The sequence below is a fragment of the Lineus longissimus genome, chromosome 18 (genome assembly GCF_910592395.1).
Source record: "Lineus longissimus chromosome 18, tnLinLong1.2, whole genome shotgun sequence".
Lineage (NCBI taxonomy): Eukaryota > Metazoa > Nemertea > Pilidiophora > Heteronemertea > Lineidae > Lineus > Lineus longissimus.
The window spans coordinates 2,643,020-2,665,188 of NC_088325.1; the positions used below are offsets into that span (position 1 = coordinate 2,643,020).

The 22,169-nt window shown below is 43.4% G+C and overlaps 2 protein-coding genes across 2 annotated transcripts; both read left to right on the top strand.

Moving 5' to 3' along the window:
- The first annotated feature begins 4,158 nt into the window (after positions 1–4,158).
- LOC135502607 (uncharacterized) lies at positions 4,159–9,830 on the top strand. Its single transcript, XM_064795557.1, has 2 exons — positions 4,159–4,382; positions 4,690–9,830. Exon 2 carries the CDS (start codon positions 5,388–5,390, stop codon positions 9,828–9,830), a length of 4,443 nt encoding a protein of 1,480 aa, XP_064651627.1. The 5' UTR covers positions 4,159–4,382; positions 4,690–5,387.
- A 7,856-nt stretch (positions 9,831–17,686) lies between these two features.
- On the top strand, positions 17,687–18,683 carry LOC135502657 (uncharacterized). Its single transcript, XM_064795613.1, has 2 exons — positions 17,687–18,000; positions 18,233–18,683. Exons 1-2 carry the CDS (start codon positions 17,761–17,763, stop codon positions 18,449–18,451), a joined length of 459 nt encoding a protein of 152 aa, XP_064651683.1. The 5' UTR covers positions 17,687–17,760; the 3' UTR covers positions 18,452–18,683.
- The last annotated feature ends 3,486 nt before the right edge of the window (positions 18,684–22,169 follow it).

Below are 22,169 nucleotides of genomic sequence, written 5' to 3' on the forward strand. Positions count from 1 at the left end.
TATATATTATATGTACTTCCTGTAATCATCTATGTGCCGTCGACGTAACCGCAATAGCTCACCGACCGATCCCGATGGCCCAGTGGATCAGGCGACCGCCTCATAAATTAAAGGTCGAGCAGTCACCGGTGACTATAGTTCACCGTGCTTTATGAATTGTGTTACTCTACTGCCTGAGGTGTCACCTTCTTGAGGGGCGAATGTGTTGAAAGGCACTGCTGCTCAAAGGCGTTGCCGCAAGTGCTCAAATATCGAAGGTCGAGCAGTCGCTGGAGTCGAAGGTACACCGTGCTTTATGGAATGCGGCACTCTACTCTCAAAACACTCTCCCTGGTTCAGGCAATGAGGCTACGAATCGCTTTATTGATCAACAGAAACGTAATGTTTTTTTCACGATGTTGTTTCCGATATCTCACTTGCATCGATCGAGTGCGGATTGAAACTAAATGCTGTATTTTGGGGAGAAAATGCCTTGTAGAAAATTATTTTTTTGGAAGATATCTGGTGACCCCCCCCCGCCCCCAAAAAACGTACGGAGCGTTACCCGAAATGTCATGAAAGATGGAATTCTTTAAATTATGCATCCAAATATTATCGATGGGTGCTTGCAGTTTCAAAGATTTCGGTATTTCTTCTCTCTTGTAATGAGGGATACAAGAAATACATACATGTAGTCCAAGTGTAATGTTGACATTGGGACGAGTTGTAAATTTTTATACATTAATTTTACAAACTTTAAAAAATGACTTAAAAAAAGCTTAATACACATTTCAAAATAATTATTTGCCATATGATTAAGGAATTGAACCCGAGGCGGAGGACCTTGGTTGAGTTACCAAGACACTCGAGGGTGGAGCTAAAATACAGTCCAAACCCGAGCCGACAGGCGAGGGTTTGGACGAAATTTTAGCTCCACCCGAGAGTGTCTTGGTAACTCAACCAAGGTCCGAAGCCGAGGGTTCAATTTCTATTCTAAAATACCTCAAACTTAAAAAGATAGGCCACGAAATAACTTGAATATGTGCGAATTTGGCAAATTCCATCCATCGCCTGCCCGGAGCGCCGGTAGCGCCGTTGTTTACATTATGTTACGGCAGCCCGTATAGGAAGTCCGGATCGGCTCGCTCAAGTGACGCTAAAATCCGCGCAAATGGGCTATTTGGAGCGTTTTTCTCAGCAAATATGTGTAGTGCTCATTAAAAAACTTAGGGTGGTTGATGCTTCCTTAACTGATTTGTGTTTGAAGCAGTGTTTTGAGAGCCTCAAACTTCTGAAGTGAGCTGTGTGCATGGTTCCACATTTTAGTGCAACCCGAGGGAACTTTGGTAGAGCATCTTGGTTGCGTGTCCAAAACACTCCACTCTCAGAACGAGGCTTATGCATTTTCCATTTAAAAGTTGACTTTACGGTACCAAGGTATTTTAGAATACAAAACCTTCATAAATCGTCAGAAAGGTTTTTCAGACAAGAAATATGAATCATCAAACGAACAACGTTTCCAGGGAAACCGATCGGCTCCACCTTTTCGTCTAATCATCATTTGCAAAATGCATGTCCGTACCAAATTCATGTCCACAAATTCACTAAAAAAACGTTGTTAAATACATGTATAGACTTGATCCAATGGCCTCTTTCGGTAAAGAAACTCGTAATCATATTAGAACCTCTTGGTAATATCCATGGAAATTAGCTGAGTTAATAGACTTTTGCCGTGCACATCAATCTTGCCGGCTGAATCATATAAATAGAAACTACTAACATTATGGCGGTGTGGTTCCCATTGTGTGACCTCCCACATAACACCATGGCAGTCAGTTTTATAAGTGCGGGAGGGCGTGCGGTGAGGAAAATGGCAAAACGAACGTCATCTCCCCGGTTATTCAGATCTCAAACAGAGGGGCAACTCCCATTCTCACCAGAGTTGCTGATGCCAGATTTTATTTGCACCCAGCGAAAACTTTTCAATAAAGCACCAGAAAATCTCTTTGAATGTCAAGAAAGCACCTGACCACGAACGATTAATGACTATATTCGGATATCCGAACATTAACCAATAGATTGACATCTGACACACATCATTTGATTCAGTAAGGTAGATTTAGGCAAAAAGCAAGCTGGCATTCAAAGATCGATAAAGTCGACTTTGTTTACATTTGATTCGGGCGAAACCACGGTCATTTGAATAACTCTAAATAAGCAAATAGGCTGAATAAGTAATGAATGCATTCCAAATCTTCCCTAAATCTTCCCTAAGTATTTAAATTACGAGATACAATGGTTTCATGCAGTAGGCCATACAAAAGGATTTTATGAGACTTCATAGAATTTTTCCATTGGGTGTATATAAATAATGACCCAATCAACTGTATGTGACTGTCTGTGACTCTGCAGACAACTAGGCTGGACCTAAAGAATAATCTAGTCCAGGTAACCTCGACTCTATCCGCCGCAAAAAAGAGGGTCGAGGAAGCCTCGTTGATTTACCGTAGGTAAACCATGCATTTTTAGTGCGCTGATATGATGGATGCACTGTCATACCGAGCGCTCTGGTATTGGAGATTATTCACTTGGATCGAGGTTACCCATCCTATAGAAAAACACGTGGCCGGACATCGGAATCTTACGCCGCCAAATCGAGTTGATGACGAGTTCATTACCGTCGAGTACTCGTCTCTGTAATGAGTGAATTAAGAAGACTGGTGAAAGAGTCTAAGAATGCTATGGAGCAAAAGTAAACTGAAATCACAACGTTCGATGAATATTTATAGACTTTCCATTATGTCCGACAGCCCCAATACCTCAATCTATCATGTGCCACCTTCAATTCCCCATGGTGCAGTTGGCATCTTTAGCTTTCAGTTGCCACTATCAAGACCAACTCATACCAGTTCGCCCAAACCAGTCTCTCTGGAAGAAACATCTTGAAGTGTTTTGCTAACCAACTGGCGTAAACCGCCTAGCATATTTTATTGTCTCCTTCCTCTGTCCTTTACCAATATCTTTAATTGTCCGTACGAGTGATAATAGAACGCTATTAGGTAGCATTACTATTCTGCGTTCTTTTCGATATTTACTTTGTTTCTGCGCTATCCTAATATGCCAATTTCTGACCGAAACAATGGTCACCTTATTAATCTTTCTTACAGTTTTCAAAGGAGCCAGAGGAGAGCATATGTCTCTGATAAATGTTACACTGGAAAGTAAGTTTTTGTTTCTATTTGAAAATAAAAGTGTTGATTCCTTTCGATAGTCCGAAAAGTGAAAAGTTTGTACAAACGGGACCAACAACACTTCCAACAGCATTCTCGGCTGAGGAAAGACACGATATAGTGCAAGGAATCCTTTCTTTATCCTTTTATGGAATAAGATATGACCTTGTCGACTTACGAAATAATTTCCTTTGGCATTGCGTTCGAAACTTTGCCAATTATTCAGTTCAAAAAGCGCATTTTGCCCGCGTATCCAAGTTATATCAAAGATGGAGAGAAATGGACGACGATAGCTTCCCATGACAGCGCCACCCATTACAAATATTTTTTTCAAGCCAATCAGCAAGCCAAAAATACAATATTTAGTTGAACATGGGTGATGACGAGGGAGGATTATTGTGTCAAAATGACGAGTTGATATCTCAAACAACTTAAGTACAACCAGTTTATATCCACTTTCCCGGCGCACGTAGTAGAGCAGCCATAATTTCCCGTTGTGAATATCTCTGAACATTTTACTAAAACGAGAGGAAACAGACACATTATGAACCAGTGCGTAAACATTCCTTTGTTCAGGTTGGTAGACAAGTATATTTCTTAAGGCATAAACATGTCCCATATCATGTCGATGAACAAATAGTATCGAATTAGAATTGTCGTCAAACATAAACAGCCTGGCTTCATATTTACTCAAAACGACTGATACGGGGGGTTTGAAAACGACTGGTTCAGAAACTCTGTACGTTTGGGTTCTTTTTTCCTGAAACAGCATTTGTTAGTGTATCTATCGGTTCAATGTGAGAGCCATTAGGGGGGTTGACAACGTAGGAGCTGATTACCTTAGTCGGACTTAGAGAAACTGTCTCGAATCTGAATTCTGCGAAAAAGTTGAATCTTTTTGAGATCCCCTTTTTTCCCCTTTGATGGGGGATATGTAACGAATTGACCGATGACCGACCATGGTGAATAATTATGGTGTTGTAATAGTTGAATGGTGTATATAGGGTATTTTAAGAGTTGAATGGTGCTATTGTGTGACTGAGTTATTGGGTGAGTGCGTTGTTGTGTAAATATGTTTTAAGTAGGTTTTAAGGTTGGAGTTTTAGCTCTAGTCAGTAGTAGGGTGGAGTTTAGAATGGTAGGATGTATATTATGGTAGAACGAAGTTGTGGGGTAAGTTTGTTCAAAAGTTAACCTTGTATTCGTGTTTGATATATTGTGATTCAGATGATAAGCCTGGTTTCTAGGCTGTTTGATATATTGTGATTCGGATGATAAGCCTGGTTTCTAGGCTGTTTGATATATTGTGATTTGGATGATAAGCCTGGTTTCTAGGCTGTTTGATATAGTTTGATTATGATGATATAAGCCTGGTGCTTGGCTGTTTGATGTATTGTAATAAGGATGATATAGTGTGGAGTCATTGATCTGTGTTAGATATGTTGATTGAATTGTAATCCCACTTCTATTATATTTGCAGTTCCTCCATTGAGTTATTAAAGACACCTGTACCTGACTGAACGTGTCGAGTCTGTTTTATCGTGCGAACCTTTACATGGCAACCTCCCCAGTGCCTAATTGTGTAGTCCTTGATTGAACATGGTGTGTTATAACGTGTGATATCATTATTTCATCTTGTATGTGTTTGTATTGGGGCAGAGAGGTGTATAATATTTCATAATTGCTGCATATATTTAAAACTATTTTAACTGGAGATTGAAAGACGTGACCACCCTGCGTTTTGATTTGAATTTTGTACGCTATTTATGTAATGTTGGTGTGTTAAGAGGAACCCACATCTTTAGTTACAAATTTTGAAAGTGGGGTAGAGTTGAGGTGGTTTTGCTGAAGATATTATTGGTGTATGTATATATGTTCATTTTATACGATAGAGTTTAAAGATGTTATGAGTTTGTATTGGTCCTAGAGTTGAATGTTTACCAGGATTGTGGTGATATTATAGTACAGGTCTGATGATGAGTGGAAGCGAGTGCGGATGTTGGTGAAAGTGCGAGGGTAACTTGAAGTAGGGAATAAATTCGGTTTGAGTGTTCTGGTTCAGGTCATTACACTGCACGTCATTATATTCCAGGTCATTGTGTTTCAGGTCGTATTGTTTTTTCCACTTAAACTAGATATAATTTATTTTGTTCTAAAGTTTGGGTGTAACGAGTAAGGATGGAAAGATTGAAGGAGCTTACCCAGTTGGGAAAAGAGATGGGGTTAACCGCCAAGGATTTGAAGGCATTTGTGACGGAACAGCAAAATGCTGAGCGAGAAGAACGGGTGTCCGAGAGGGAGAAAGAACGAGAGGAGAGAGAGGCTGAGAGGAGAGAGAAAGAGAGGGAGCAGAAGGATCGTGAGCGTGAGGAAGATAGGAAGGAACGAGAACTTGAGCATCAGCGGCGGTTGGAATTATTACAGGAGCAACAGAAACTGGCAGTGTCAACAGCTAAGACCACCACCAGCACCACCAAAGTTACGCCAAAGACTCCGAGACTTCCCACATTTGACGAGACAAAGGATGACATGGATGCCTATCTTCATCGTTTTGAGCGTTATGCAGAGGCCCAATCGTGGGACAAAGACCAATGGGGTGTAAATCTTGGGGCCCTGCTGAAGGGAAAAGCATTAGAGGTCTACTCCCGCCTCTCATCGACTGAGGCCATGGATTTCCAGAAGTTGAAGGAGGCGCTGTTGGTCCGTTTTGATTTGACCGTGGATGGTTTTCAGAAGAGGTTTCGGTCAGCCAAGCCAGACGCAGGGGAAACCTTTGGACAGTTTACCACTCGCCTAAGGAACTATTTAGACCGATGGCAGGAGTTGGCGAAAGCGAGTGCAACTTTTGAGGGAATCGTTGACCTGTTTATGCGAGAACAGTTTCTCCGTGTCTGTGCACCAGAGTTAAAGCTATTCTTACGGGAGAGAGTCCCAAACTCTGTCAAGGGTATGGCAATATTAGCTGATCAGTACAGAGAGGCAAGGGGAGGTAACATCCTGAATATTCTTTACCGGCCTAGAGCAACGGTCGGGCCAGATCCCAGGCAGCCTGAACAAGTAAAGCAGGTCTCTGTGAGGAACACTCCAACTGCTAACAGTGCTGGAAACAGATCAGATTCATCATTTGGTCAGAAACAGGGTAGCTTTTATAAGGATACGAGGAAATGTAACTACTGTGGTAAAATTGGTCACATAGCCAGGTTTTGTCATACTCGACTTGCAGCAGCAAGTATGAGAGCTGAGGGACAGCCTACTGAGATGGATTCCAGCGGGGGTGAAGCCTCTGATCATGAGGTGTCTTACTGTATGGGAGTGACTCCAACGACGGGTTCAGTTCTCAATTCCGTCACTGGTGGGAACCCAACCCTCATATCCACAAACTGCTCATCGTCAATTACTCACACAGGTGGTGGCCTGAATAGTATGCCGGTCCACTCAGGGAAAATTGACGGACATCCCGCGGTGCTAAGGGTGTTGAGAGACACTGGGTGCAGTGGAGTTGTTATTAGGAAGGACTTGGTTGATCCGGCCCGTTACTTAGGAACGACTCAGCGATGTACCCTCATAGATGGATCGACCTTGACAGTTCCGATGGCTGCAGTGGCCGTTGACACACCCTTCTATAAGGGGAAGGTTGAGGCGATGTGCATGGAGAAGCCGTTGTATGACATCATAATTGGTAACATCGAAGGGGCAAGGGAACCCGGAGACCCGGATCTCGATTGGACAGTTGCAGCGGTATTGACTCGAGCACAGAAAAAGCGTGAGAAGATGGATTTGAAGCCACTTAGAGTACCGAAAATAGTTGGTGACCTGGAAGACAAGGAAATATTCCGGATCGAACAGGCAACTGATCCTTCACTTACCAAGTTCCACCAATATGCAAAGGATGGAACGCAAAAGCGGAACAAGTATGGGGCGGTGACATCTTACAGATATAAGAAATCGCTGTTGTATCGAAAGTTTGTTTCGCCAAGAGTGGACAATGGAAAGGAGTATCTTCAGCTCCTGCTGCCAGTGAAGTTCCGTGTCAAGGTGATGTACTTGGCCCATGACTCTCTCATGGCAGGGCATTTAGGCCGCAGGAAGACCTATCATCGAGTATTGGACGAGTTCTACTGGCCTGGGATACAGTCAGAAGTGACTCGTTACTGCCGTTCCTGTGACCTATGCCAGCGCTTTATCCCGAAGGGCAGGGTTCTAAAGGTACCACTAGGAAAGATGCCGTTGATGGGTTCACCTTTTGAGCGTGTGGCTCTGGATTTGATTGGACCCCTGTTTCCGCCAACTGACAGAGGCAACCGCTACATCCTTACATTCATGGACTACGCAACCAGGTACCCGGAAGCAATCGCACTACCTAAGATTGAGACAGAACGGGTGGCGGAGGCTTTAGTTGATATTTACAGTCGACTGGGTGTGGCTGAAGAAATACTGACCGACTTAGGTTCGCAGTTTATCGCTGATTTGATGAAGGAAGTGAGCAGACTACTATCTTTCCAGCGAACTACAACTACACCATACCATCCCCAGTGTAATGGCTTGGTGGAGAAGTTCAATGGAACGCTCAAGCAGATGCTCAAGAAAATGTGTGCTGAGCGTCCGAAGGATTGGGATAGATATATCAACCCTCTGCTATTTGCCTACCGAGAAGTTCCGCAAGATAGTACCGGATTTTCCCCATTTGAACTCCTGTACGGACGGTCAGTGCGGGGACCACTGTCTATACTTAGACAGTTATGGTCACAAGAGGACTTGGACCAGGAGGTGAAAACTACATACCAGTACGTGTTCGATCTGAGGAACCGTCTGGAGGAGACATTGAAGTTGGCACAAGACAATCTGAAGGGGGCAGCCAAGAAACAGAAGCAGTATTTTGACAAGCGCACTAGAGTACGCCAGATGAGTGAGGGTGATGAGGCGTTGGTACTGTTACCCATTAACGCCAACAAGCTGCTGATGCAATGGCGAGGCCCTTACAAGGTTGTTAAGAAGATTAATGCCATGGACTATAGACTGATGATGGATGGGAAAGAGAGGACCTTCCACATAAACATGTTGAAGCAATATATTCCACGTGCACGAGATCAAGTTGCAGTTGTAGTGGAGGATGGAGAAGAGCAGTGCGCTGTGGTTTTAGAGAGTGTTGAGGCAGAACCCCCAGAGGTAGAGACTCAGCTACCAAGGTTAGAGGACCAAGTGGTGGACAAAGTGGGTGAAACCATGGAAGATGTCCACATCTGTGGTGATTTGAGGCCAGAACAGATTGAGGAGGTAAAGGAGATACTGTGTAGCTATCAAGATGTACTAACTGATTCACCAGGGAGGACTACAGTGTTGAGTCATGATGTCCGATTGACCACGTCAGATCCGGTGAGAGTTCGCCCCTACCCTATTCCATTTAGCATGGTTGAGGTTGTGAAGCATGCGATCGAGAATATGTTGGATATGGGAGTAATCGAGCCATGTGATTCACCTTACTCATCACCAGTCGTGATCGTGAAGAAGAAAGACGGGAGCAACAGGTTTTGCATCGACTTTCGTCGGATAAACCAGATCACAGTGTTCGACCCCGAGCCCATGGCTGATGTTGAGAGTATTTTTGCAAAACTGGCTGGTTGTAAATATATATCCAAGTTTGACCTCTCAAAAGGTTACTGGCAGGTCCCTCTTACGGAGCAAGCGAAAGAAGTGTCATCATTCTCAGTGCCATTCGGCCATTTTCGGTTCAAAGTCATGCCATTCGGAATGGTAAATGCCCCCGCGACATTCAATAGACTGATGAGGGTTGTGTTAAAGGGAGCGGAGAGTGCGGACAACTTCATGGATGACGTTATGTTAGGGACGATCCCTTGGTCTGAGCACCTAAGGGCAATCGTGGACTTACTCACAAGACTACGAGATGCTGGCTTGACGGCAAGACCCTCAAAGATATATATTGGATACTCCAGCCTAGACTGTCTTGGACATGTAGTGGGTAATGATTCATTGGCACCCATGTTAGATAAACTGGAGGCTATTGAGCAGGCTCCAGTTCCAACCACGAAGAAACAGGTTCGGTCTTTCCTGGGCTTGTCTGGATTCTACCGGAAGTTCATACCTCATTACTCCGAATTGGCATCACCACTTACGGACTTGACAAAGAAGGGACAACCAAATAAAGTTGGATGGTCCGAAGTTCAGGAAACAGCCTTTCGCAAGTTGAAACGGGCGCTTTGTTCAAAGCCCATTCTGAGACTACCAGCATTGAATGAGATGTTTATTCTTCGGACAGACGCGTCTGACAAGGGACTTGGTGCTGTGCTGCTGCAAGTAGTGGATGGCGTGAAGTTACCCATTGCCTATGCCAGTAAAAAGTTACTGCCCAGAGAACAGAACTATGCAACTGTTGAGTTGGAGTGCTTAGCGGTGGTGTGGGGTGTTCACAAGTTCCACAGGTATCTATATGGAGTTGAGTTCATTTTGGAGACAGATCACCAACCTCTGACGTTTCTGAAAAGAAACAAGGCTAGTAACAGTAGACTCATGAGGTGGGCACTGTTGTTGCAGCCCTATCGGTTCAATGTGAGAGCCATTAGGGGGGTTGACAACGTAGGAGCTGATTACCTTAGTCGGACTTAGAGAAACTGTCTCGAATCTGAATTCTGCGAAAAAGTTGAATCTTTTTGAGATCCCCTTTTTTCCCCTGAGATGGGGGATATGTAACGAATTGACCGATGACCGACCATGGTGAATAATTATGGTGTTGTAATAGTTGAATGGTGTATATAGGGTATTTTAAGAGTTGAATGGTGCTATTGTGTGACTGAGTTATTGGGTGAGTGCGTTGTTGTGTAAATATGTTTTAAGTAGGTTTTAAGGTTGGAGTTTTAGCTCTAGTCAGTAGTAGGGTGGAGTTTAGAATGGTAGGATGTATATTATGGTAGAACGAAGTTGTGGGGTAAGTTTGTTCAAAAGTTAACCTTGTATTCGTGTTTGATATATTGTGATTCAGATGATAAGCCTGGTTTCTAGGCTGTTTGATATATTGTGATTCGGATGATAAGTCTGGTTTCTAGGCTGTTTGATATATTGTGATTTGGATGATAAGCCTGGTTTCTAGGCTGTTTGATATAGTTTGATTATGATGATATAAGCCTGGTGCTTGGCTGTTTGATGTATTGTAATAAGGATGATATAGTGTGGAGTCATTGATCTGTGTTAGATATGTTGATTGAATTGTAATCCCACTTCTATTATATTTGCAGTTCCTCCATTGAGTTATTAAATACACCTGTACCTGACTGAACGTGTCGAGTCTGTTTTATCGTGCGAACCTTTACAGTTAGAGTGTAAGTAAATGGGAGCTGCACTGCTTTTCATTCTTGTTACCACTGCACAGTGAGTCTTTAACCTTGGACTCAGAAATTTCTGGACGGAATGCCTAATGGTATGAATTACTACCACAATTCGTATCAGGTTTGACTTTGAGACGGATTATTGCTATACATGATCGAGTCTTTGCATGTGATAAAACCTTACCTCTAGTTGATACATAAGCCATCCTCTAGTAATCGTTACATCTTTCCTCTCCAAACATGTTGTCTTCTCACTGTGCAGTCGGCAATTATGGCCGCCAGTATGCTCTCGAGTATTGATAGTTTTGCAACTTAGCACCAAAAAGCAAACAAATGCGCAATGACACCTCGACCGCATGTTGTTATCAACAAAACTCGGCTGAATTTTTTCTCGATCATGTGTAACCTTCTTGTAAAACCTGCTCTGGGTTGGGACCATTGTCAGTTATTGCCGAAAATATACGATACCACTATATCAAACACAAGGCATGATCATGACCACTAGGCAGTATTAATAAACGTTCATTAATTCATCCAACATCTTGACCTATTTCAATCAAAGATCTGATTGGCTTTTTCAAAGAACAACATTTCAACATGTGAGAGCATCAGAACTATTTCTGTGAAGCCGAAATAGTGCGGATATTTTACAAATAATGCAATTTTATAACAAGCATTATTGCCGGCTATAAATGTACAAGAATTACAATAAAACACACCGTGGCAACACCTTGTATACTTTCATTAGAATTTGTTAATTCGGGTTTTCCGTGAAGCAGGAAACCGCTTTACAACAAGTGGTCTATTTCAGCCAATCGACTGCACGGAGTCGAAAGTACACCCTGCTTTATGAAATTTGGTACTATATACTATATGTACTTCCTGTAATCACCTTTGTGTCGTCGACGTTACCGCAATATATATATATATGTTTATTTTTCGTACTAGGTACAATCAGAAGTGCATGGTGTTGAAATATATACAGTGCTGTAACAAGTTTGACAAAATATCGATACAAAATGAGGACATATAATTTAGTTGTACATGAGGCACTCCAGCGGTAGAATCCCATCAACCGAGGAAGTCACCTAGGATGTACATAAATAGTCTAATATCTCATTGATCTCCTCGGTTGCTAAGAATCCATCACCCGAGTCCCTCATGTGAAGCAACTCTTGAATCTGAGTACACAGAAATGACGATGGGATTTTCCATGACTTTGTAAGACACCGTCTCCTTATCAGATCCATTCTTGGTACACGGTGCCTTGCACTAATTACAGTCAAGGACTTGCCAACAGACGATGTGCTGCCCGCCAGTACCATCTGTGTGCACATGTTGAGGAGTGAATTTGAAGATTGAGTAGAATTAGATATAAAGTTAATGAGGCGCTTTTCAAGGGTTATCATGATGTCATAATCATCAATGATAGCGGGAATAAGGTTATTGTGGGTTATGGGTGAAATACCGAGAACCCTACGCGCACACTTCCTCCACGCAGTGTAAACACGCTGTATTTGGGGGTGAGCCAAATCCAGCACAGGGCTGCCGTAGAGGGACATACAGAAACTCTTGAATAGACCATATCTCACCACTGCAGAGGCATATTGAAAATGTGCTAGTAATAGATTTGTACGCTTGTACATATCCGATATTGTTGTTTCGATTCTCTCTCCCTCCATATTTGGCCCTATAGGAATTCCGAGATGTATATCATGTAAACTAGGGATCATGTCGATACCATTAAACCGGACCACAATGCCTTCAGTATTCCTTAAGCCAAACACCAGCAGTTTAGATTTTCCAGCATTGAACTTGATCTTGTACTCTTTAGAATAGTCATCACACAGTTTAAGCATTTGTCGCAGAGCCCAGAGCGACGGGGCAAGAATGATGACGTCATCGGCATACGCAAAAGCTCCAGCAAAAATATGGCCTACATAGCACCCTACTTTTGAAGTCTTCAGCTTATCTAGTAGTTCCCCAATGTATAAATTGAAAAGGATCGGAGATAACACGCCTCCCTGTTTAACTCCATTAGAAACAGAAAATGAGGGGGAGGTATAATCATCCCATCTAATATTCACTCTTTGAATGGTATACAAATTCGCTAGAAAGCGTGAAATAAGGGGGCACAACCCCTTGCGTTGCAATATCCTGAATAACTTGATAAAGTTGATAAAATCGAATGCCTTGGATGCGTCCAGCATTACAGAATACACTGGGGTATCATTATTGATGTAATATCTTATCACCTCTTCCGTAACAAAACTACAAGAAACTGTAGAAAGACCCTTTTTGAATCCAAACTGACTGTCACTTGAAGTCAGAATATCACTATATCTATCAAGAATGATATAATCAAGTACGATACCAATAATACTACTGATGGCAATACCCCGGTAATTATCAGACTGATTTTGCGATTTCCTTACATTTTTAGGGATCGGGATAACGGTAGACATAGAAAAGTCGCTGGGGCAAGACCCATGGTATACCATGGAGGTCAGTAAGAACGACATATGAACGTGCAGCATACGAGTGGCGTTAATGTAGTGATCAGATGAAACATTCCTAATGCTATCACTCTTTCCCTTGTTTAAGCGCCTGATACCGGCCAAAATGTCGTGAACATCGAAATGGTGAGGTTTCACACATTCACCTCTGCCACATCTACGGTAGATATCCTTTCTTATATCACCTTGCAACACTGCAAGGTCTTCATCACGATATGACACAGAGTTATAGAGGGTACGGAATTTCTCAACAAACAGCTCCCCGATCTCGGCTTTACCTGATCTACCGTCCATAGTCATTGATACCGGCCTAGCTTTTCCCCGCACTCGCTTAACCTCACTTCAGAAATCATTCGTCTTGTTCCTAAGGGCATTAGCGAGTTTATCTGCTGACACCCGTTCCCTGTCCTTCTTCACATGTTTCACCGCAAGATGGTATTCAGCACGTGTGCGTCGCCTTATCTCTGCAATAACACCCATTCTCGGTCGACCGTTATCCTTCCAGATTTTGTGCCATAATAGTGCCCTTTCCTTGGGTGCACGAACCTGGTCATTCCAGCCCGCTATCCCCTCAGGTTTGTTAACATGATTTGGTCTACACTTTGGGATGCTATCCTCACTTGCCAGTAAACAGGCATTGACAATGTCATTGTGATACCTTTCAATTCCATTACAATGCAGTGGGCATGTGAAGTGGCGACATAATAAGGCATCGGTTGGAATTTGAATATTACCAAGGCACAAATCTAACTCATTTTTGTAACGGTCCAAGTTCTCAGGAGTTGCCTTTTCCCAACATGGTTTACCGTGCGTGATATGCATCGCCCTGTCAATTTTCTGAACAGGCACTTCCATTGTAATGTGGAGGCTGGAATGATCAGATACATTTGTCCCACTGTGTACCACATGATAGCTTTTTATTAAATCAAAAATATTGTGAGAAACTAAGAAGTGGTCTAACTTCGACCTTACACCAGAGATTTTACTCTCAAAGGTGAAATCTACCTCAGCCTTTATGTGGTTTATACCGCACCGCAAGGTTTCCTCAGTCATGAACCGTTGCAGTGCTACAGTGTGACCAGACCGTGGCCTATCAAAATCTGTATTCCAGTCCCCACCAATGGATAAGTAATTGGCATCAGTACTATCGCACAGCCTGGAAATCTCTCTGAGCACCTCAACGTACTCCAAGACATTCTCTGGACAATCAGTAGGCATATATACGTTAACAAATAGAAAGCACATATTGTTCTCATTAAACCGTACTTGAATGGCACAAAGTCGACTTGACTTGCACTCAATTGGTGTAACTGACGCTGCAATGTTCGGGGACCAGAGAAACGCACACCCACATACGGCCGACCTTGTAGTAAAGTAGTTCCATCCATTGCGGAAGAACCATACACATTGGCATCATAACCAAGCTGACTGAGGTCGCGTTTTAATTGCGGGAGTTGATCCTGGTAGAGCCAGTGCTCTTGAATGTAAACAAAGTCAGAAATCTTAAGAATGTCACAGATATACTCTTTCCGGCCCGCGCCGAGACCGTTACAATTATAGGTTGCAACACTGAGAATAGTCATTGTTAACGCAAATAGTTCTGGGCGTACAGATAAGTTCATAAACTGGACTGAGGTTGTGGAACCTCCGCTTTGTTAGGGGGGATATATTTCCGAACGCGAACACCTTTAGGCCAGAGTTCGTTGTCAAATAAATCTTTGAAGTTGGAGACGGGAACAGTTAGTCGAAATGATTTGTAACTCGCATCTGGATGCGACACTTGCTGTAGGTTTCGGACACTGAAACCCCTGTCAGTAATGAAAGTTTTCAGGTCATTTGTTTGAGTATCTCCATCTACTCGGTATATGAAAATGTCCCGACTTGGTTCAGGGGCACCTTTGAAGACAGTTCCATCACTAACCTTTGCTTTCCCTTGTACGATCCTCCTGCGCCAATTCTCCGTTTTTCTCTCCTTGCGTTGCTGATGTGAGGAGTATCTAAAGCTGTCATCGGATTGCCTACTACCATCACTCATCCGATCCAGCGAGATGTTGCTGCCATGCTCTTTTGTTAACCTCGAAACTGCGGCAGGCCTCAATGGCCCACGATGCACACCACCCCGACCCCCTCTCCTGCCACGCGTGCTCGGGTTTGGAGCTGCTGCCAGTTGCTTGGCAACATCGGAGAATGACGAAGGCACTGCACTGGCGGGTTTGGAAATTCTGACTGCCGGTACATTGTCAGATTTCGTCCCAGGGTCCGGCCACACCGATTCAAAGTCATCAATTCGCAAAGCATCCCATCCACTGGCACTGACTTTTCCCTCACCCGGACTCCTAGTATCAGCCACTGATCTTTTCAGCTCTGCATTTTCTCGGATCAATGTATCGATACACTCCTGAAGTTTGTCGGTTTTGCACTCGACATCACTCAGTCTCTGGGCGATTGATATAACATTCAGATCTTCTGGCCTTATTCTCGGAATATCACCTAACCTAGTGGCGGAAACAACGATTTCAGGGGTAGCACTCTTCTGATCCAGTTTGCCAAGCGCGGTGAAGATGTCGGTCACATTGGCTTCATCCGCAGTTCGCGTGGCTGATGTCTGCCTTGTGGTCTTCTTTCCTATAATACTGATGTCACTGTTGTCCCACAGTTCGGATTTTGCATCTGCGATATCCGTTCCACTAAAAGAGTTATTGACTACTCTTCTGATGTTCTCCAATGTCCCTGAATGCATGGCATAAGAAATGTACGCCAGAACATGGTTATTAATAACCACGCCCGCGTTAGCAACCGATGCGCCATCTACGGCAGTTTCGACTTCATTTCCGTTTAACTTATTCTCTTCTAACTGTCCCTTTAGCATTTTATGTTCCGGACTTTCCCCTAGATCGTCAGGGGAGAGCTGGGCTTTCTTTCTTTTTTCACTTGCGGCATTATTCGGCGTATTATAATCGCTTGAGTTCTCCTTACTTGTGCACACGTCGTTCGTAGATCCCTCACTCATGTTAAATCATGCGTGACGAGTGTTCGATCAAAAAGGTCACTTGTGTACAATTATCCATGTACATGAACTCCTGCACGCGTGCGACACACTTACACATACAAATGTACGTGCAAGTAAATGTCAATCTCACCACAGATTCTCTCACAATGATATAAAGGCTCCTAATGAATAAAACCCCCTTAGATCGTCTCTGCACAACGTTCGGTTACTTATAGGCAGATCCTCCAGTATTTCAAGAATCAAAGTTAAGAACTGAAGTATATATTTGTCATTCTTTGTAGAGCGAAATTCGGGTAAACCGCCATCTTGAATATGTACATGTACTGGAATCGGTTATAGGAAGACAACCTTGTAAATGTTGTCAATTCAATAACGCCTGGCTAGTAATCCCTGCAGTCAGGGTGATGATTATTGAAGTTACGTAAGCCCATGTAAATGGTTGACCAATCCAGAGTCTTTCAAATGAATTTATTTTATCTAATCGATTATGGAATCGTTTTCTTGTGGGGGAAATCCAATAAAGGGCACTTTCGTGTCAAATGTCATAATTGTTGTCTGCCATCTCGCTTTGACCACGTTCTTCTGGTAAGAGGCACGCAATGCGATGGATTTTGTGGGTAGACCTAGCAGGCACCCTGATGATCTTAACGTATGGAATGGAGCATGGAGATGATGTTGACAGCCCTGACCCTGATACCACTACTGATGATGATGATGATGATGTAGATGATGCTAACCAGGCTGCACCTGGTGCACGTAGGCACCAGAAAAGCTACAGTCTCAATCAGAAGATTGACCTTATCGAGACATACCAATTGGAGCATGCTATAGGATTACGTCATGCTGAACCTGCGATATCCTTTGCTAGACACCACCGCATAGCACCGCAGACATTTAGACGTTGGTTAAGCACACAGGATGACTTGTTTGCCCTCCGAGATAGATCAACTCAAGACCATAGAAGACGGAGGAGACAACGGCAACACGGCACTGATGCACAAAGTAGTGTTTCTACAAGCATTATATTCCTCGCTAAATGAATTTCCTTCCTTGTTGGCCTATACCGACCGGAATAAGTCCGCTTCTGTGTCATGGACGGAAGAATAAGTCCCACTATACATCAAAGCGACTGACCCTGACCATTCCTTTAACAATATCAGTATTATTGTTCCTGGGACCTTTATTCCTAGGACTGTGGTTATCGGCAATCAGTATTTACAAAGATGTTAAACGTGTTAGCTTTTTTATTTCAGCATACTGGCCCGAAATGGAAAACAATTTGAACACCTGGTTCCTTGAGCGCCGAAGACTTGGTTTCCCTGTTTCCGGTGAGGATATCAAAGGGCAAGCTGGAAGAGAATTTCGGCAATGGTGGGCAGAGCTTCCGAACGAAACGAAGGCCGATAAAGACAAGAACAGAGACCCCTGCGATATCTTTTCCATGCATCTGCACATTGGTTTAGCAACTTTATGGAAAGGTGAGTTTTATTCCGCTGTTGCATGGATCGGCCTTAATGGATTGTATGCGGTGAATTTTAACAATATGCAAATTCCATTTCAGGAAACAAATCAGCTATCGAAGGAAGACCAAATATTCAAGGGGGTTACCTGACAACGCCCAGGCTTTGGTTGCCGACTACCGGGGAGATTTTGCCGACCTCATCAGAGACGCTGATTTTGATGTCATCATGAACATGAATGAGACGTTCGTGTTGTTTGATATGGTGCCAAGATCAACAATGGAAGCGACTGGGTCTCAGAATGTTGACATTAGATCATCCCAAGGCAACCCGAAACTTGGATGCACGGTGACTCTAGTAGTTACGACAGACGGACGAAAAGGACGAGCCGAGGTCAACTTCAGAGGCTTTGCACCAGATGGTGACGTCATTCGGCAGCTTCAGGCGAATGCTCCAGACAATGTGCGAGTGAGTATTGGCATAGAATACAAGTCCGTGCTTGTAGTACAGGACATGTACCTGACGTCATCAGTGTTGTCATTGACGGTCATTCTAGTTAATAGTAGTATTTTTTAGGAAAATCAGAACTTCTATGACTAAAATTATTATAGGTTTGTCATGGATGGAACCAAAACATTGTGCGTGTCTGACTGTTCAGAAAAGTAATGTAAATGTTCATACTTGTTGTTTATTTTTCCAGGTAACTGGTAGTCCACAGGGTTGGGCCCGACACCAATCGCTAATCGAGTGGTTGCAGGCCCTGATTGTGCCATTTGTAGCAGGGGCCACGTTCCTGTTACTTTTAGACAGGTATCCGGCGCATCGAAATCAACATTTCGTGATGCAATCACCGCAGAGAATGGGACAGACAGTTTCATTCCAGGACGATGTACTTCGCTGCTGCAGCCCTTGGACTTAACCGTAAACAGGAGCTTCAAGTGTCACCTGAGGACCATTTGGAAAGTGTGGAAAATCGGCCACACCGATGATCAAGGACATTGTGAGCGGATCACCAGGCGGGATGTGGTCAGGATGATCAGCCTCGGCTCGGAAAGGGTCACACAACAGACGATTATGAACGGTTGGAGAGCCAGTGGCCTAGTTCCTGAGGACGATGACGAAGTCGGGGAGGGGGTAGAGATGGTAAATGATGAGCTTGAGCAGTTTGTTGAGGGGATTGAGTTTTCGGAAGAAGAAGAGGATGATGATGTTTTTGATGATGACGTGTAAATCCTGTTTGGATGATAAAATTGATTGGTAAATTGATAAGTAAATCTGTTCTTTAATTTATTTTTTGACAGCAAGACTTCTTTATTGGGACATTCTGCAGACCCATGAAGCTGGCTTTATTATAGACCCTAGATTAGAAATTTCTGGTCAACGAACACTATAGGCATAAAATGAGGACGCTAGTTGTATTGTATTCATTCATTCAGTATAGGACTACCCCATGTCAATGTTCATGTCTTTTATCCACTTACGTGGAAGGCATTGGCATTGCCCACGAAAAGGCTGTGGCTGTTCTTTCTAATGTTCGCCTGCCACCAGTAAAATCGGCCTATTCATTTGGACTTAGTCATTTTTCGATTCAGCCGCGCTCGGTTAAGTGGGAGAAGACAGTATATATAGTGCATTTATTCACTCCATACAGTCCAGCAAGGTATTCCAGGCTTCTCTACAAGCAGTAGTTCTAGTCCTCCCTTGAAGGTTGTCTTAGCTCTTGTGCACTGGCTATATCTTCTAAATACCCTACATACAAATTCTATTATACAAGTGTCTAACTAACATAACTCACCCACTCTAAGCCCATTCAGGATAGGCCATTGTAACCATTGTAAGTTCCATTCCTGATCGTGGTTTGGTCAGTTTCAGACCAGGGCAAGCACGACTGGCCAATTCTTAAAGGGAACATGTGACTCGCTCTACCAAAACTAGGCGCTTGTCGCATCTGAACTTGACAGGTTGATACGGACTTGTTGTTCATTTCCCTATTGTAGACCTTTTGTGAATCTATTACAAACTGATTTGGTCACACGCAGAGTGATTTATTGTGTTGAGCTACGTAATACATGATCGAGCCGTGGCAAAATGTGTCAATTTCAGTGTCTTTGGTTCCTATACACTATATGAATGCCCTTTCGACATACGAAACTTTCTTTCCATGCATTAACTCTGTGCCGGTGTGCAAGGGATAGTAGTCCTAGGGCTGATAGTCCGTGTAACAATAGCCCGCATTGCTAAATGTTTTGGTTAGGGTTAGCGGTACAATGGATCATGCTGCTTAATTGGTCAAATACAATGCTACCGGACTATGACTCCAGGGGGACTATATCCGCTGTCACACCGGGAACATGGCCAAGAGACAGCGATCTCGCAATTGGACTGATACTGAATTTGATGTTTTAGTGGAGTTCTACTCAGAACTCAATTACAAGCTGGCGAATTTGATTGCCGTTCACATCCATGTCTCGAGGAGGAAAGTCATCATCCCCTGCGTCATCATCAGAGTCCTCGTCATCATCGTCATCGTCATCTGAATCCTCCACTAAGGGCAATCTATCCCGGAAAGCAATGTTGTGGAGCAGGCAGCAGGGCTGAATAATAATGCTTGCCTTTTGTGGTGTGTATTGAATCTCCTTGCGGAGGCATCTGAACCGTTGCTTTATGAGATCGTTCTATGATGCATCTGGCTCTTATTTGCATCCGCTGGAATGCCCTTTCCTGTCTGATTTGGGCATTGGCAAGAGGTGTCAGAAGCCACCTCTTGCAAGGATACCCCGAGTCTCCCAACATCCAACCATTCGGTGGATTGTTTTCAAATGCCTGGCCAAAGGCTGAACTGTGCAGAACGAAGGCGTCATGAGACCCTCCTGGAAAACGTGTCACACAGTTATTTATGATCATATCCCAATCACAAACTAGCATGACATTAATGCTGTGGTATCCTTTCCGATTGATGTACACGTTTTCGTTGATGTGAGGCTTGCGTATATACGACAATGGGTGCCATCGATCGATCCAATTACTCTTGGAAAACCCGTGTAATCAAAAAAATTGGTTTTGACCTTCTGGAGGTCCCTCTCGAAGTAAACGTGTTGGTTAATGCGTGCTGCAAACGCGGATGACACAGCGCCAATACACCTCGATATTGTCGCAGTGCTCACATGGTGAATATCCCCGATACTAGATTTTCATGCCCGGTTGCGAAATATCGTAATGCTATACACACTTGCAATGATACTGGGAGGGCGTCATTTCTCTGAGTAGGATGCTCCAACTCCTCCGACAGCTGACGACAAAACCGAAACATATGTTCTTCGGCAAAACGATATCTCTTGATGAATAAATCATCTCTCATGGAATCCAGCGGATTGAATCGATCCCTGAATACCCGTTCTCGTCGAAGATTTCGCCTATTCCGTTCCTGAATCAAGCGCAACGTGATTCTGCGTCTACCCTGGACGAAGTCCTCGCGACTAAAGGAACTCTAGACTACCTTCAGGTTTAAAGGAACCAAATAAAATAAAGACAGGATAAAACCACTACCTGAAACACTCTTTATGGTAACATTAACCTAGATATTTTAAAGGCACGTTTATGAAACGCGTTCTTCCTTTAAGGAGTGACTTTATCCTAGCATTAGGGCTAAAGGTACTTTATAAGGCTTTATGAAACATGTCCCAGGTCAGTAAGTTTTATAAGTGCGGGAGGGCGTGCGGTAAGGAAAATGGCCAAACAGACGTCATCACCCCGGCCCGGGCGTTAAAACAGACTGGCAGCTCCCATTCTGACCAGAGTTGCTGATGCCCGATTTTATATGCACCCAGCGAATATTTTTCAATCAAGCACCGGAAAATCTCTATAAATGTCAAGAAAGCACCTGACCACGAACGATTAATGACTTCCTTCGGATCTCCGAACATTAACCAAGAGATTGACCCTGACACATATCATTTGATTCAGTCAGGTAGATTTAGGGCAAAAGCAAGCTCGCATTCAAAGATCGATAAATACCACTTTGTTTACATTTGATTCGGGCGAAACCACGGTCATTTGAATAATTAATCTAAATAAGCAAATAGGCTGAATAAGTAATGAATGCATTCCAAATCTTCCCTAAATCCGAATGCAAGCATTTGAATTACGAGATATGACTTCATAGAACATTTTCCATTGGGTGTATATAAATAATGACCCGATCGACTGTACGTGACTGTATGTGATTCTGCAGACAACTTGGCTAGACCTAAAGAATAATCTAGTCCAAGAAACCTCGACCCTGTCCGCCGCAAAGCAGAGGGTCGAGGAAGCCTCATTGATTTACCCGAGACGAACCATACATTTTCAGTGCTTACAGTGGATGCACTGCCATACGAAACGCTCTGGTATTGCAGATTATTCACCTGGATCGAGGTTACCCATCCCACAGAAAAACACGTGGCTGGACACCGGAATCTTACGCCCCCAAATCGAGTTCATGACGAGTTCATTGACGTCAAGTACTCGTCTCTGTAATGAGTGAATGGAGGAGACTGGTGAAAGAGTCTAAGAATAATCTAGAACAGAAGAAAACTGAAATCATAAAGTCTGATGAATATTTATAGACTTTCCATTATGACTAACAGCCCCAATTCCTC